The sequence below is a fragment of the Paramisgurnus dabryanus genome, chromosome 5 (assembly GCF_030506205.2).
Source record: "Paramisgurnus dabryanus chromosome 5, PD_genome_1.1, whole genome shotgun sequence".
Taxonomy (NCBI): Eukaryota; Metazoa; Chordata; class Actinopteri; order Cypriniformes; family Cobitidae; genus Paramisgurnus; species Paramisgurnus dabryanus.
In genome coordinates, this window is record NC_133341.1 from 23,978,275 (window position 1) to 23,993,781 (window position 15,507).

General features: G+C 35.7%; 2 protein-coding genes across 5 annotated transcripts; both read right to left on the reverse strand.

Annotated features, from left to right (window-relative positions):
• Positions 1-951: 951 nt before the first annotated feature.
• LOC135732411 (uncharacterized) lies at positions 952-4,785 on the reverse strand. Of its 2 annotated transcripts, none has more exons than XM_065250437.2 (4): positions 4,454-4,785; positions 3,224-3,589; positions 1,635-1,732; positions 952-1,176 (listed from the first exon to the last, which is right to left on the reverse strand). In XM_065250437.2, the coding sequence occupies exons 1-4, from the start codon at positions 4,530-4,532 to the stop codon at positions 1,096-1,098; spliced, it is 624 nt and encodes a 207-aa protein (XP_065106509.1). In that variant the 5' UTR covers positions 4,533-4,785; the 3' UTR covers positions 952-1,095. The 2 variants fall into 2 exon arrangements, with proteins under 2 accessions (XP_065106509.1, XP_065106510.1); XM_065250438.2 differs by having other exon boundaries at positions 3,272-3,589; positions 4,454-4,776.
• A 1,140-nt stretch (positions 4,786-5,925) lies between these two features.
• zdhhc23a (zDHHC palmitoyltransferase 23a) lies at positions 5,926-15,280 on the reverse strand. Of its 3 annotated transcripts, none has more exons than XM_065250440.1 (5): positions 14,695-15,276; positions 11,966-12,126; positions 10,082-10,735; positions 6,867-7,034; positions 5,926-6,702 (listed from the first exon to the last, which is right to left on the reverse strand). In XM_065250440.1, exons 2-5 carry the CDS (start codon positions 12,085-12,087, stop codon positions 6,429-6,431), a joined length of 1,218 nt encoding a protein of 405 aa, XP_065106512.1. In that variant the 5' UTR covers positions 12,088-12,126; positions 14,695-15,276; the 3' UTR covers positions 5,926-6,428. The 3 variants fall into 3 exon arrangements, with proteins under 3 accessions (XP_065106512.1, XP_065106511.1, XP_065106513.1); XM_065250439.1 differs by having other exon boundaries at positions 11,966-14,336; XM_065250441.1 differs by having other exon boundaries at positions 6,467-6,697; positions 11,966-14,336; positions 14,695-15,280.
• Between the last annotated feature and the right edge of the window lie 227 nt (positions 15,281-15,507).

Consider the following 15,507-nt stretch of genomic DNA (forward strand, 5'->3'; position numbering starts at 1 on the left):
GTGACTGATCAGCACATGATGTTATTAAAACACAAAAGGAGTGAGATAAAAATTATCATCGAAAGATAAAAGTTTCTTTGATCAGTAACTGATCACAAGTTTAGTAATTACATGCTTTACAAAGAGGAAGACACATCCATGTTGGTAAGTTTAAAAAGTTAAAACCTTTCAGGGGTTCTTCTGACTAATAAGCAGAGTACATTTGTTATTATTATTATCACAGTGTGTTGTGTGTATTTTGTAAAGCACCATTTTTCTTAAATTGTCTCTGCATTTTTCTTCCCTTTCCATGCATTTTTCTTATGTGGACAAACAGCCTTAATAGGGGACCTGAATTAATAAAACTTATAGGTAATAGAAACCCACTACCGTTAATAAACTGTGAAAGAGTCTGGGGAGTGGACAATAAGATCACACCAGAGAAGTATGAAAAACGTGTGATGTCCTGTGGCTGCAGATGTGCAGAAGTCATTTAAAGCAACGGCCTCTGCACTTTCAACTAATTTTTGACAGTTGAGCCACAAACATTTTAGTCTTTGGTTATGCTACAGTTGATACAGCTCAGTCATTGGTTATTTTGTAAAAAAAAAACAGCTATTCCTGGAAATTCTGAGAGATGAAGATGAACAATCTTTCAAAAAAAATCTAAAATCACCTCTATATTTCAAAATGTCCTCTGTATACAATATTTATTTTATATATAAAAATATTTGATGTACGCATGTACTAATGGAAACCTGAAAGATACAAATAAAAAATAAATATTAATGCAAATGCATTCTTATGTTAACAAATACTATGTGGGCTGACAATAGAATGTCAGTATTATCATTTTTAGTTATTTCTGTGCAACGCTGTCAATGGGGAAATCAGATTCACTTATAATCTTCTATTTTTCTTGTACAATGCCACCATCTGAACAACATAAGGCAATGCAAGTTAAATGTGTCCCTTTCTTTCTTTCTTTCTTTCTTTCTTTCTTTCTTTCTTTCTTTTCTTTCATTTCTCCATGTCACATCATAGTTTGTGCGACCATGCATAGAATTGATGTGCACCTGAATGCTGTAGTGTACATTACAGATGTACTGAATGAAATTAAAGAACATTCAGGTAATTGCCGTCATTATGCTCCTCCTCTTCGTCTCTCTGTGTGCCGTTGGGTCGTTCTCGATCTTTCTGCAGGACAGGAAGACTTTTAGGATCCAGTACAATGCGCACCACACATCTCTTCTTATAAAGAGAGAAATGTAAACAGCTGGATGTTTATTATTCTTAGCTACTGTATTGGATGATAACAATATAACATCCAAACTTGAATATCCAAATATTTTCTAAACAATAAAACCGTAGCAAATATTTTGTCTTCTGCCTCCATAATCACATAATCATATTTATCACCTGTCTGGACATAATCTGTGACAGTGCAATGTTTTGATTTCTAAGTATTTGCTCTTTAAACTTTAAGAATTGTATACAGTAATAACTTTTATTACTGGTATATTTATTAAGTATATTAAGTATGTTTTGTTATATAGGCAATTTTGAGCTTCTCTCTAATCTAAACTTAAAAGTTCTGCCAGTTAGGTAAGTAGAATTTCTTGACATTTTCTTTAGCATGTGGATGATTTCCTTACCTTATGGCAAACAACTCCACCGATGACTCCACATAATAAAGCTAAACCTATGCCACAAGTCAAGCCGATTATCATTATGATGGGAGGACCGGATGGATCTGAGAGGAAATAAACATAATGCATCATTTGCACATATGTTCCTATCTATCTTTTGAGTTTCTTTAGACATCTCTACATTTAAGCCCAACTTATAATGCATTATGTAAATAAAACTAATTGACATAAATTAATTCAAAAAATGTATATATTTATGGTAAATGTTAAATTGCACTTTAATGTGCATCAGATATGTTTTTTTAGAAACTGTTTGTCCCTGATATAAAATTATTATTTGGTTGGTTTCTTATTGTTTACTTAGTCAATAATTCAAGTAAAGTGATATAACATCAACAGCATGTGTGCTTATGATATATATTGTATTGTATTCCATTGTAAATCCATAAAATTACTGGGTTATTTTCAACCCATTGCGTTGGGGCAAAAAGGGATGAACCCAACCTACTGAGCTGTAATTTAACATATGCTGGGTTAATTTAATCCAACAGGTTGAATTTGTCCCTTTTTGACTCAAAGCTGGGTTGAAAATAACCCAGAATTTTTAGGCTTTTTACTGGAAAACAAAACCTAAATGCCCTTTCCTGAAAAAATGCCCTTTCCTTAAACTACAGCAGGGCTCAACGCAAATAATTTTTTATACTGGCCCGGTCGGACCAGTGGTTCAGGTTTTCACTTGCCCTCCCATAATTTTCACTGGTCCCAATAAAAAACTGTCAGTGTAACATATTTTTAAAATATTATTTTTAATAAAATAATAATAATAAGAGTCAAGTATAATTGTATATACAACAGACATATTCCAAAGAAAAAAGATTCCCAACTTTTCTGCTTTACCTGTAAACTGACAGCAAACTCGGCAAAATATTGCATTGTAATATTCTTCCATGATGTTAAAGTACTGTGCAAAAGTCTTAGGCCACCATGCCATTAGATTTGTTGTTTTGGTGATCATTGGTGATCATTTGGTGATCATTGCAATGGTGATCATTTATCAGTCTATTAGAATACAACCAGAAAATACAGGAAATTTGTATAGTATATATATAAAAGTATAAGCTGAAGTGTTAAAAATTTAGGGTAAACTACCTTTCCACTTGAGCAATAGCAGGCAATTGCAGGATCTGTTATACCTAAATGAAATTAAATGCTAATTTCTTATTCTAATCGAATGACTTCAGGACTTCTCAAAAAAGCCCAAGATGTGTTTCGTGCCAAGAGAGGTCAATACTAAATACTGACTGATGCCTGAAGACGACATTTACTGAATGTACTTTTTTTTTTTGTGTACATTCTTTGTATTTTCTGTTTGTATTTTTATAAAAAGAGTGAAAAATAAATATGGACGGACATTAAAACTATGATAAAACAACAATGATGGTGGTGGCCTAAGACTTTTGCGTAGTACTGTATATGGAGAAAGTGAGAGGCTGGAGAATCATATAAATATACACTGTGTGTAGTGTATATAATTATTTACTGTGTAATTCAAAAGTCATTAAGTTAATTATTTAATGAATTGTTTATTTACTAACCAACACTATGCCTGGTGTTGTTTGGAGAATATTGGTAAAGATCCTCACCACTTTTTGTCTTTCTCACTAGCTTAATTTTCCCCTCCAGACTTCCTTGAGGGAAAGTTGTAAGTTTATAGCAATACGTCCCAAAGTCACTCTCTTGTAATCTCGCCAAAATAACGTGGGGTGGTTGGACAGAAACACGGCCATCATAGTTCTGGTCCTGCATATGTAGTCCATATAGCTTGTTGAATACAAAAATCTTCTGATCTGTACACCTGTTCAATTCTATCTGGTTAATTGTCGTGCTTCCTGTAACATTAAAGCTAATTGTAGCTTTATCACCCAAAAAAGCGTTGATCACATGCTCATCTGTCAAAACAACTGGAAAAACATAAGAAATACATAAATAAAAGTATACCAGTAAATGCTTTAGTAATCTAACAGATAACAATAGAAAACACAGCACTGTAAAAAAATCCGTAGAAATTACAATGTTATTGCAGCTGGGTTGCCGGTAATTTACCGTAGATTTAAATGTATGTTATTTACTGGCAAGAGTTTGTTCAAAGTTAAATAAATTTAAAATACTAACAAGTCATTAATCTTTACAGAATAAAACTATACAATAACAGCCTCATGCAAAGCATTCTGGGAACCAGAAATCATCATCAACCTTTTTCTGTTTTTTGCTTCAGATTTTGTTTCCCAGAATGTTTTGCTTGATGCTGTTTTTTTAGATTTACTCTGAAGACAAAGACTTGTAAATGTTAAATGTTCATTTTACTTTGAACAAAATGTAAATTTAAATCTACGGTAAGTTACCGGCAACCCAACTGCAATTTCTGGATTTTTTTTACAGTGAGGGAGTATAATACAGATAAATAACACTAGAAAGTATGATTTTAAATTGGGGATTTACTTAAATAAAACAGTTGGCAATACTTAATATTTTATATAGAAATGATACACTAAATGAAGCAGTATCTTTAAAAAAAATTTTGTTTCTTGTTAACCTATTTACTGTATGTTCTCCTCTCATCTCTGACTGTTTTGTTCTACGTACATCAAATAAATGTACAGTATGTAGCAGTGCAGATAAAGTTGAATTGTCATTAAGATATACATTATATGACTACAATTTAGCTTAAAAATGTTTAAGAGTCAGATATACAAACCTATTTCAGGTGTCTGATAGTCAAATCTAACCAGTCAAATCAAACCTCCTATCTAATACACTCACATTACCTGTAAGAAGTGATACGAAGACTATCACTATCCAGTGTTGCTCAGATAAAAGATGGGAGTTGATTCGTTCGATCCTCATGTTGTTGTGTTAATAATAAGTATAATGGCGTCTAATGCATTTTCTCAGTACAGAAAGAAACTAACCACCAAAACACCCTGCTCTATAGGTGGGGGCAGGGTCAGATGTGATCTGTTCAAACAAAAGACAACTTCCTGTAATGAGTTGAAATGTCAAAAAATGGTACATTACAGAAGGTGTGTTTTTATTTTTATATAAGAAGTAGTTTTGCTTTATTAAAAGTACAGTTCGCATTTTGTAAAAAATTCTGCATAAAGCGTCCAAAGTAAAACGTTTAAATAAAGATTTATTTGACTTTCTTCATGTATGGCTCTATTACTGATTTCACGAAGAAACATACCCAACTGAAACAAGAACTTCATTAACATCTGAACTGAGAAAACCATGCCATAATATCACTTCATTTTTTATAATTGTCAGAGGAAGTAAGCACTAAATGTCTCGCATAAACATACGCTCATGTTTTGTCTGTGCCCTGCATTCAGGCTTGTGGTTGCACATAGGAGATAAGGCCAGCACTGTTTTAAAACCACTTCCTCTGCAGCAATCATCCTCTTCTCTTTCGGGTCACTTATGACATCACTGTACTCAAAACAGTGTATTACTGTATTAATGTGTAAAAGAGAACACAAAAAACAGAAAACTCACATGAAATGATGTGTAAACTTTAATGATAGAAGATCATACAGAATTGTATAGTATATTTAGTCCATTTTTGTTCACAAAACAGGAATTACTTAAAAAGGTACAACAAAATGTGTGTTGTTTCCTGAGCTTAGCAGCATATTTTAAAAAAAAGGGAATTGTGAATTTACTCTCAAATGCATTTTGTGTGTTCAGCACTTATTTGGCTGACGTATAAATCGGTGTATAAGAATTCAGATTCTTTTCACTGTAAAAAGTTGGATCAACTTTACTTCAAATTATTTCAAATGGTAACAATTTTTTTTCCAAATTAAAATTTTCACCTAAAGTCAAACTAAAGAACTAAAACAATTTTTTTGTGTGTGTTACCAATTGAAGTATTTTTTAAAGTTGGTCCAACTTTTCACTTTTTACAATGTACTTAGATTACAAAATACCTCATTGATGGCTTATTAACATGTTTCATTCTGCTTAGTTTTCTGATTCGCCTTAAAGTTGCAACCATTATATGAGTTATGTTTAAAGGGACACTCCACTTTTTTAGAAAATATGCTCATTTTCCAGCTCCCCTAGAGTTAAACATTTGATTTTTACCTTTTTGAAATCCATTCAGCTGATCTCCAGGTCTGTCGGGACAACTTTTAGCATAGCTTAGCATAATCTGTTAAATCTGATTAGACCATTAGCATCACGCTAAAATGGTCTAATCAGATTCAATGGATTATGCTAAGATATGCTAAAAGTGGTACTGCCAGACCCAGAGCTCAGCTGAATGGATTCCAAAACTGTAAAAATCAAATGTTTAACTGAGCTGGAACATGAGCATATATTTTTTTTTAAAGTGGAGTATCCCTTTAATAACTCTACAGAGTTGTGTTTAATGTGTAGTTTCATTTCATGAAAACCCTGCTGTGGTTACACACAGTGACTGTGTTACTTTTGGCTTGATTCAGTATGACTACTACTACTTTACAGAATAAAAATACTAAAAAGATAGATCAAGAAGTATTAAACTAGATTTTGCTTAGACTGCATTGACAGTTTCACTTTTATACTTCAGTACTCATTATTAACAATACTAGCATTCTGCCTGATGCAAACTAGGTAAAATGTGTCAAATGACATTTCACACATGACCAAATGAGGTCTCAGTGTTTTGACCGAGTTCCTATTTGAGGACAACCAAACATTCAGGTGTTTTTCACATGTCAGATGTAATATACTGCATATATGCTTAATACTCCCTTTGGGTCATACCATGTCTGTAAAGGCAAGGGAGGATTCATTCTCATCGGTGTTCATGGTGAGGAACTGAATCCAATTCTGGCGGAAACCTCGTGTGTAGATCCCAGTCTCCACCACCAGTCCACAGTAACGCCGTCGGCCGGTTTTGTTGTGCAAGGCGATCTGAGCTTCCCGTTCTGTTATGTTATAACTAACATTGATGACCTGAAGGATGAACAGGTGGAGCAGACCACCTGTTATGACAACACTGTACCACACACATGTAAAGCACAGTGCTGTGCTAAACACACGAAAACACACACACACACACACACACACACACACACACACACACACACACACATAAAAAAATTATATTGTAAAAATATTACATTTAAAATATGCATCTATATGCGTACAGTTCAAAAAGTTTTGTAAGAAAAATGTAAAAGTCAGAGAGTGCACCTGTATTGGTTGTAAACTCCAGGACAATATAACATAGCTGTAAACAGACTCTGTCGTGGACATATACTCCGCAACACCAAACTGATCCCATAAAACGATGTCACCAAGAAGAGAAGGAGCATCAATAGGAACTGCCTGTGATTTGCTTGCCCTACACAGCTGTTTATCCTGTCATGTGGGGACAGACACACATACAGGTAAATGTAAGTCTGGTGTTGTTGGATCAAAAAAAAACTATGCAAATGCAGACATATATTCAAACAAATTGCTCGTACAGAAGAGTCAGAACATTGCTTTAAGTTTAAAATGTTGCTTTTAGGTTGAAACCCAGTTTAAAACCCAGCGGTTGGTTCACCAATATTTACCCAACCATGGGTTAAAACAACCCAATATTTTGAATGTTTCCACAATATTTTTCTGTGTCAATTTTACACACAGATACACACACACACACACACACACACACACACACACACACACACGCCGTAATGCCACCTAAAGCGGTGTGTGTGTGCATAGGTTTTTATACATTGTAGGGTCCCCACAATGATAGTAAAGTCTGTGTTGTGTTGTGTGTGTTGTGTTGTGTGTGTTGTGCAGCATGGAAACAGATTGGCCTGGTGAGATCTCTCTTTATGGGGCTGAAGGGTTGCGTTCCTGTAGCCCTTGCACATGTCTCACCAGACTGCTCTGATTCACTGACGTCTTGTGGAAATCAGCTTGAACATATGTGTGTCTGTATCTATCATGCATAAATGTGTGAAAAGAGGATCAGAAAAAAAATATTTATCACCATAAGAAATGTTTTGGTGCTGCAATTTCTGAATGTTTTTATAATTTTCAATTTACACTAGTTGAGGACTCTATAAAGTGCTCTTATTCAACTGTTGAAGGAGTAGCTCACCCAAAACCCAAAATCTGTCACTTGTGGTGGTCTTGGCCTTTCAAAATAGCAAGATAAAGTTGCCCAAATAACTTGTTTAAAATATTTCAAGTGTTTTGATATATAAGTCACAAATCACTAATAATCTTCTGCTCACTGTTAAAGGAATAGTTCACTTTAAAATGAAAATTCTAGCATAATTTTTTCATCCTCATGTTGTTCTAAACCTGTATGAATTTCTTTTTTCTGATGAACACAAAAGAAGATATTTTGAGAAATGATGGTAAACACACAGCAGATAGTGACCATTGACTTCCATAGTAGGAAAAAATATTTTGGAAGTATTGTGATAAATGATGATGTGAATATTTTGATAAATGATGGTAAGCACACAGTTAACTCATTAAATTCCATTATATTTTTTTAATTCCTACTATGGAAGTCAATGGTCACTATCTGTGTTTACCATCATTTCTCAAAATATCTTTTTTTGTGTTCATCAGAAAAAAGAATTTCATACAGGTTTAGAAGAACAATGGAATGAGTAAATGATGACAACATTTTTATTTTAAAGTGAACTATCCCTTTAACAGCTGTTATCACACTGTTATTTAAAGTTAATTGGATAGTTCACCCAAAAATGAAAATTATGTCATCACTTACTCACCTTCACGTTGATACAAACCTGTATAAACACAAAGGAAGATATTTGTAATCAAGCAGGAAACAGAAGCACCATTGACTTCCATAGTAGGAAAAATTATACTATGGAAGTCAATAGTTCAGAGCCCCTAAGGTAGAGCCCTGCAAGCCCCATCGGGGCCCGACAGGCTAAGCCCATCTGGGCCGGGCTCGGGCCGTTTTTTTTTTTACAGACCGGGCTCGGGTCGGGCTCAGGCTTATTTTAGTGTCTCTCCTCATTGTGTGTGTGTGTTTGCGTGTGTAGCAGAGACAGCGCGCATCTGAGAGCGTGCATCCGAGAGAGAGAGCATGCATCAAAAAGCGTGCGTGTCAGAGAGAGCTTAAAAGTGATTGATATTGGTCTCGGGTCAGGTCGGGTTCGGGCTGAAAAAAATTGCAGGCATTGTCGGGCTGGGGTCGGGTAGGGCTTGAATACTACGGGCCAGGGCCGGGTTAGGGCTGGAGATTTTGGCCCATGCAGGGCTCTACCCTAAGGGGACATGGAGCAAAAAATAAATAAAGTTTAGTTTCGCGTGTACACGTGAACCTATCGCGTGTACACGTGAACCTATCGCGTGCGCATGTGAAACTTTCCCTTTCACATGCACACGCGATAGTTTCACGTGCGCACCCGGAAGTTTCACGTGAGCATGCAAAACTAAACTTAAAAAAAAATCTGCACATGAAGGTTTCGTGTGAGAACATGAAAGTTCCACGTGAGCACATGACACTAAACTTTAGATTTTTTTACTCCAATGTCACCTTAGGGGCTCGGTAATGGTGCTCAAAAGTGGTTTGGTTACAAACATATCCTTATTTGTGTTCAGCAGAACAAAAAAATTTATTCAGGTTTGTAACAACATTTTGAGTTAAATGTTTGATGGTGAGTAAATTTTCAATTTTGGGTGAACTTTCCCTTTAAAATCAAGAACAAATTCAGTTTGTTTAATAAATGATCATTCAGATTAGTTTTGCAAATGAATCATTTGATTAGATTAAACTCAAAAAAATTATTTGTGATAAAAAAATTATAAATGAAGGCTCATAAAGAAGGTGTATGTCAAGATTTTAAACAATTTCATTTAAAACCTGTTCCTATTATATGCAAGTTACATAGATGACTTTTATGATACTTATATAATTTGTTCGTTTTGAGCTTGACAGTCAACATTAATTTTATAGAAAAACATTTGTTTAAAGGGGACATTTCACAAGACTTTTTAAAGATGTAAAATAAATCCCAGAGTACGTATGTGAAGTTCTAGCTCAAAATATCATATAGATAATTTATTATAGCATGTTAAAATTGCCACTTTGTAGGTGTGAGCAAAAATGTGCCGTTTTTTGGGTGTGTTCTTTTAAATGCAAATGAGCTGATCTCTACACTAGATGGCATTGCTGTGGTTGGATAGTGCAGATTAAAGGGCGGTATTATCCCCTTCTGACATCACAAGGGGAGCCAGATTTCAATTACCTATTTTTTTACATGCTTGTAGAAAATAGTTTACTAAAACTTAATTACTGGGTTGTTCTTTTGCATGTTTTTTAGGTTGATAAAAGCACTGAGGACCCATAGCACTTAAACATGGAAAAAGTCTGATTTTCATGAAATGTCCCCTTTAAATACAGGAAGAACCAATGTAAAACCCACCAAACACAGTGATGATCCATCCGAAGGACACAGGCTCCACAGATCCTGCAGTGTCCTGCCCTCGGTGGACGCAGCAGTCGGCACACCGGACACCACTTTTTCTTCCCTTCAATGTGTCCATTTGACTGGCAGAGGTTATTGCAAGGGGCAGATTCCTGGTGAGTGTATTCGCTCAGATTGGCTACTGTTGAGGTACCATTGAGTCCCAGAGCTAATGTTTGGGATGTGACAAAGCCTGGCCCCCGTTTGGTGCGCACAAGTGAGATGAGCGTCAACACCATGCCCGTCGTCGCGGTAACCAGCTGCAGATTACTTACATCTCCTCTGGGAAGAATCTCAGTGAGGAAAAGGTAATACATATAGGCAAGGGAGAAAAGTGCCAAACTAAGAAAAAACTGTGTGCGTCTTTTCCTTTTGTGAGTTACGTAGTAATACCAAAGCACCAGTACTGGTATGGCGGTCAAGATTACGACTCCCAACAAACAATTTATTGCAGCTACCCGCAACAGTCCAGGAAGAAATACCATGGGAGGTAAAGCCGAGAGCTCCAGTCGAATGGGTCCTATGGCACAACAAGGCAATCCCAAGCGATCAGCAATACCAGAGATGAAACGAGAGATGACGTCCGGTTTGTCTGGCTCTCCTCTGAGTAATCTAATGAGAGGGGATGAAAGAAATGAGATGAATTTGATATCACAAAAAAGAGCAATATAATGAAACAGTATGAGGAACGAGATGATAAAGGTGACAAGGTAATACTTAAAGAAATAGTTCACCCAAAAATAAACTATTTTTCATTCCGAGAATGCACTGGTTGCTCTTTTTGGTTTAAAAGCACAATAAATGCATGCAAAAAAACCTCCACTTACAAAAATCCAATTCATTGTGGTTGCAAAATCACTAAAGATGCAACTAGAAACACTGCAAATACCAAAATTCAGAAATCAAAAGGTAAAATGAAGAAACTGAACCAAACACTGGGGGGCGCTGTAGTGCATGATGCTGCCACATTTGGGTTGTATTCAGGCCAAGTACTCACAAGGGACCAAAGTTTGAATTGGATCCAGGGTCGTTTCACATTTGTCTTCGGTGCAATCTGAGAACTTTGCTTAAAAATTGGTGTGGCATTTAACGAATTCTGTGAGCAAACAAGTATTTCTGAATTGCCTAAAGCCGAAGGTATACTAAGGCCATCTGCGTATAGGCGCCATTCGCATTTTCATCATCAAGAGGACAGTACGCATACAACAGCGAATGTGAGGAAATATTAAGACATGACATTCCACTACAAACAATAATATTATTTTACACAATTTAAAATCAGGAAATTATATAGTGAATGGTGATTGGTTGATGGCACCATAAAGATATATAGCATAAACAACTATCCTCAGCAGACGTGAAAGTGCTCAACAAAAATGTCTGGACACAGTTAAATGATCTATTATAATAAAAATATTTTTAATATTTAAATATTAAACATAATTAATGATGCAATTTTTATGTTCTTTCTAAATAATTTCTTTTATTTCACAAAAACCTTTGAATGAAGATGGTTTATGTAGCCAGATGGTGTAGTTACGACATCTAACAGCAGGGGCTAACTTGGCCATGCTAACCAGCCAAAACTTGACACTTGCGCCAGATGCTCGAGAACGGATGTTTAACATCACTGATATCAAATCTGCCATATGTCAATATCCAGTTTTGTTGTATGGAAAAAGCAGCTTCAAAGAAATGTTTTGGTGCTCCACAGAAGAAACAAATAATTTTGGGTTTGCAAAAAATGAGGCTAAATGCAAAACAAAATCCACTTAATTATTTTGAGTGAACTATTCCTAAACTTTTTCCACATGGCATAACCTTAAATATTTGGATTCTGACCTTTCACAGGCATCATCAAGTTCTTCACAGTCACAGCAACAGTATTCTCTTTGCTGGTCGATGTCTCCACAGCAGCACAGAGGGTCATCTGGTTCTGGGGGCTTAAAACGTTCTCGTTTCATCTCCTTGTGTCAGAGATAACCTTCCACTGAGAGATCAATCTTTTGCAGGATTACATTAAATCACATTAATTCAAATGGATGGAAAGTGTTAAATGAAGTTAGAAACTACGTTTCAAGAGTAGATTCACGTGACTGCTTCGGGTGATTCAGATTCAGGTGACTGCTTTAAATTCAGGTGACTGCTTAGTTATGTGACAAAAGAGATTTATGGGAACAGATTCATTTGGGGGGACAAAATAAGATAAAATCAACCCTAATCATGCATCTCATGCTATTACTAAACACTTACTGAAATACTATTACTTATTTATGTAATTGATAACTTAATAACTCACAAGCAGGGCCGGAGTGGGACTCATTTTCAGCCCTGGAGTTTCATGCCTTAGACTGGCTCACTTTAGTTCACAACTGACTATATTAAAATATTATCATTAAATCCAGAGTAGTTTACATAAGTCTGCAAAAGTGCACTGTTCTCTGCAGCCTTGCAATTCATTGTATTTTCAAATATATCATTTTCAATTTAGTGCAAATTCAGTAGCCTAAACCAGTGGTTCTCAAACTGTTTCGGCGTGTGGCCCCCCTGGTGAATGGTGGCCCCCATTTGTGCCCTCCTTGGCCCCCCAAAGAAAATTATCACATAAAACATTGTAAAACATAAAATTTAAATTAAACAAAACTTATTCAAATATACAGTGCTGCTGGTTAGTAGCCTTATTTTTCTGAGGTTTAATTACATACAATTCATGACAAATGAATGTATTTTATAAATAAAATGGCACAATCTCAGGGCCCCCCAGGGGACCACAGCCCCCAGTTTAAGAACCACTAGCCTAAACAATTAGCTATGATTTTTGCCAAAATCATGCAGCCCTGCCATATAAGGTATATTATTCAATTACATTTATTCCAAAACTACTTAAAGGGAACAAATGTGTTTGTGTTTTCCCTTATAATTCTATTTTAAAAAAAGTTTGGAAACCCCTGATAAAGTGCGTCTGAAACTCGTGTTCACAAGCATTAAAAAGCAAAAGAAAGCAGCGTATCCTGCGTTTAAGATTTTAATGGACACTAATGCAAGAATTCTTCCATTAAGTGGTCGGGACTCAGGACACAATCAACTTCTCCCACCCCCAAATTCCGCAAGTGGGGCAGCTGTGAGTGCTGGCAGCCTAGGGACAGCAACCTTCAACCCGGTGGCATGAAAACACCGGCCCTCGTGGCCAAAAAAAAAAAAACAGACCGGCCCACCTGGAATTCTCCCAGCCCTCCCTATGGCCAATCCGGGCCTGCTCACAAGACCAATCCAACTACGGATCTAAAAAGAAAATCTTTTACAGGAATACTTTACTTGTTAAAAGCTAACTTTCCAAAAACCCTTCTCTTCTTTCAATAAATATTGAACATTTCTTGAAACTTTGTGTTGCATGTCTCATAATATTGTCTCCCAAAGACTGTTTGTTTTGAAAAAGCATCTAATAAATCCCAGAATATATCATGTACATTCATAATTACAAATTTTGCATTGAAATTGACATTGAACAAAATATTCTTTTCAGTAAAAATCAATTATTTAATCTAAAATATAATCCAGTTTTTAATTTGAGAAATTAAAAAATGAGAGTTAATTACTTCAGATTGACTTCATTACTATGTTCAATTCCTTAGCCAAATTTCCATAATGTTTAATAAAAATATTGTAATGCAATAAAATAAATCATGAAAAATCTAATATAATACAAAAAAGGGAGGTGAATATCTTTTATAGATGCCATACAAATGTGTGGTCTATGTCTGCTTATTAGATTTCAGTTCATAAAGGGGCATAGTCAGGTGTCTTAATGCTGACTGAGCTGAGGCATCTACAGTATGCAACCCAACCCATGTAGTGCCTACATAGGAACTGACACTGGGGGGCAGAACACCAACAAATGATGTATGATCTATAATTATCTCCAAATTATTAAAATGTTCAAGCTTCATGACTATTCAGCTCATAAACCACTGAACTCAGTTCTTTGTGTCTTGAATTAAGGTCATTTGGATGCTATAATTGGGCCGTCAAAACTTGTCCCAGAGAGGCTGCTCTCCATTCCGGTTGTTATATAGAAAAAAATAATTGAGTGACTTGTTTGACATGTTCCAAATTACACTTTCTCCCTTGAGAAAGCAATAGGTTTGCCCTTGAGTGTAATGTGATTCAAAATTAACCGCACAGTAGAATGATTATCCTGCTCTTTTCTGAAGACCTGAAGACAAACAAATAAAATATACAACACTGTTTAAAAGTTAAGGGTCATTTCACTAAAATGTTTCTCATGATCTTAAAAATCGTTTGATCTGAAGGTGTACGCTTGAATGTTTGAGATGATTTTTGTAGACAAATTTAATGTAAATGTGTCAACAAACAAAAGATTTATATAATTAAGATAACTTGGAACAAATAAAAAACAGCCAATATATGAAAACGTTTGTTAGCCTACACTAAATGAATTTAAAGTTTTAATGTGTTTACTATAATTTATACGAAGAATGAGTGACCTTGAACTTTTTACACTGAACTTGTAAATAAACAGTATTTATTTAAAGATAATCTCTTTTTGTTACCTATGACTTAACAGCAGCAACACGGGACGTTTTTCTTGTCAGTCTTCAGTGATCTTGGATGATTAGTGATGCACTTTTGGCACTTGCAGCAGTTTTGCGATGAACTCCACCTTTCATCTTTTAGCTCCTCATGGTCCAAACGCCTTGAATAGGCTAATGTCAACGCCCGTAAACTAAGAAGACATCCAAGGAAATCCAACAGCAACTTTCATTTCCCTCTGTATCCTGTCTTTCCTGTCAGATGAAGATTTCCAGTCATTAAACCATTGTAGAGGTGCAGACTCATCTTCATTCTTTTAAAACAATGTGGATGAAATGTATGTTGATAATTGCACAGAAGTCTGTGGAATTTCTTTGCTTTATTCCGTAATAATTCGTCCAGTAAAGAGACAAGTGATTCGAATTTACCGGAGATGGTGCGGATTATCCATTGTCGGGACTGTCCAGAAGGCGGTGATAACTCTCGGCGCTCGCGCTCCTCCGCGTTCTGTCAGGGCAGGCGCGTGACACGAATCTGTTTATCAGTGTTGTTAACGATTACTGGGGGGTGGCGGCGTTGGAAATGGAAGTTTGGCAGGTGTTACCGTGACAGCGATAACCTAAAGCAACGTGAACAGAAAGTGTCACACGCATTCCTAACATACTAGGGGGGCCGCCGGACATAGTGTGACCCGAACCTAGGCTACCTGATTTTTATAAATAGGCTATATATAAGATGGAAAAATTGAATATAAGGATAGATGGGGACATATGTTTTTGTCACACTGACTGTATAAGATTTGTGTTTAATAACATACACTACTAAAAATAAAG